The sequence below is a fragment of the Limulus polyphemus genome, unplaced genomic scaffold, assembly GCF_000517525.1.
Source record: "Limulus polyphemus unplaced genomic scaffold, Limulus_polyphemus-2.1.2 Scaffold5239, whole genome shotgun sequence".
Lineage (NCBI taxonomy): Eukaryota > Metazoa > Arthropoda > Merostomata > Xiphosura > Limulidae > Limulus > Limulus polyphemus.
In genome coordinates, this window is record NW_013670849.1 from 31,561 (window position 1) to 33,866 (window position 2,306).

A 2,306-nucleotide genomic window follows, 5' to 3' on the forward strand; every position below is an offset into this window, starting at 1 on the left:
CTGCTTTTTGTATAGTAGGCCTAAGAAATATGACAATTAACCACATCTGATGTAGACCTGATCTGATGTGAATTTAAAAAACTGCACTAATCCAAGAGACTGTATTGCCTATTCTATGTTTTTTATTATATATAATATATATATATATATATACATACTTTTATCAGTGATTCTTAAAGATGAAGTTTCAAAAAAACACAATTGACCCAATTAGTGAATGTACAAAACAATTTTGCTGTATAGTTTCTATCTATATGTACATTCATATAGGTGTAAAGAAGAACATTTACATTAATAAGTAGTGTTCAGTCTAGACAGACTTTAATTTCAATATTCTCATTTTAAACTTTCACAGCTATTGTCTGGTGAGGAGAAGCAACAGCCTTCCTTTTTGGGAATTTGGTTACTATCAGAAACTGTTTAATGTTGACACAGTTCAAGTGCTAAGGAGAATTCTCTGGTCAATGATACCCCTTCCAGGTCAAGCCACTTACTTGCATCACCACATTAAGCCTAATCCTGATTTGTACGGTAAGGTTAGAAAGTATGCAACTGACATTAGTGTACACAGAAATAACAAGATGTAATTCTCTCTTGTATGACTAGAATAAAATGTATAATGTTGATTTGCATAGGCAATGTATTTAGAATACATTCTGTTATTTATGGTTGAATAAAAACTATAGTTCATGGGTATAGAACATATGTTCTGTATGGTGTTCTAAAATTTGAATTTGATTCATATGATTAGATGAAGCAAAAAATTTAAATTTGGACTACATGATTGAATTACCAAAAACTGAAATCTTCAAATGTGTAATGACTTATCATTAGAGTAACAAAAGTGAAATTTTGTTTAATTACAATAGGTAACATAAAAATGTGGAATTAAATTTCTCTAAATACATTTTGGTTTATGATGTATGAAGAACAAATAACGTAACCTTCTTATATTGTATTGCTAAGTTTAAACTACAGCGTTATTGTTAATTTAGAGTTCAGCATAGCTTAATACTCTATCTGCCTGGACATTATTTACTTCACATGACACAAGGCTTTAGTGTCTTACATTCAAATGTTTATTAAACTACTTTTTGTTTATGTTATACCAATTAGTATAGCATAAAATTGTAGCTAATAATCCATATATTAATAGTATACAAGTTTTACGTTCTTAATTTTATATGACAATATTTAATAAAATCCTGAATTTACCCTAGTGTGACACACGTGACCCATTTTCTCTAGGCATCTTTTTTTTGCTATTTTATCCACCAACTCACAAAAGTACGAAATTAAATGTAACTTACTCACTATAAAATCGTCATTGCTCAGAGAAACCATAATTTTTTATAGCTTTTAATTTTGTTTGGTTACAGAGCTATCAAATAGAAAATCAGACCCCTCTTGCCCCACCCGCCTGTCATATCATCTCTTTCAGGATTTGTTAATAGTTTTTGTCTTACGTTTAATTATATATTACCTATAACCAAGAGAAAGCGAAGGTTTTCATCTATCAAATGACATATTGTATAATGTGTTCTGAACAGGTAAGCATCAATTTCACTCATAATACACAGTTTATTCCCATGGGAAAGTTAACAACTAGGTTGGATGAATTTGTAACGGATCTTGTTGCACAGTTAGAAAGGCAGAGAAATTTTGATAGTTAAAGGAAATTGTCTGCTTTTTTGCATATTATTATTCTATGTATGTTGCATTATTTAACCCTATCAACACAGGTCATGGGTCAAAGGCCATGTCATTGCTTTTGTTGACTTGCATTCAACATTTTATTCAACTACTACTTTATAAGTTTGGTATCAAATTATAGATCATAATTCAAATTTTATTATTATACATTAGTTAATTTCTTAATCTAAAAGTAAATATTAAAGAATACATCTAAATGTTGATTTGTGTGCGTGTCACGTGGTATGTTGAATGCAGCATTGATTGAAATTAGGTGTTTATGACGTTCAAATACAAAGTCCATAGTTTCTTACGAATTAGGAACTCAAATTACCGATATTGACAAGCTAGAATAAACTAAGAACTTCCTATTTTTTCTATTTGCTGAGATATCGCTACATGTAATGAATCAAACACAGTGGCCCTGCCCACCTCTGTCCATTTGTTGAAAGACTTGCTTATGTACACCTAATTCTGTCTATGATGTGTGAATAACCAATCAAAAGCTCAGAATGTCCGCCATGCGGTTCTCTGAGCCTTTGCAAAGGATTTATGTGGGAAACCTTTCCTTTTCATGGCAGATTTCATACAGTAAAGTTAGACTTTAGTGAGCT

The 2,306-nt window shown here is 30.7% G+C and overlaps 1 protein-coding gene across 1 annotated transcript in view; it reads left to right on the top strand.

The window, feature by feature from the left end:
- LOC106472312 (protein YIPF1-like) overlaps positions 1 to 2,306 on the top strand; it is a 37,897-nt gene that overhangs the window by 960 nt on the left and 34,631 nt on the right. The window contains exon 2 of the mRNA XM_022400921.1: positions 315 to 531. Within this exon, the coding sequence (XP_022256629.1) occupies positions 315 to 531 (217 nt within the window). The remainder of the gene's footprint in view (positions 1 to 314; positions 532 to 2,306) is intronic.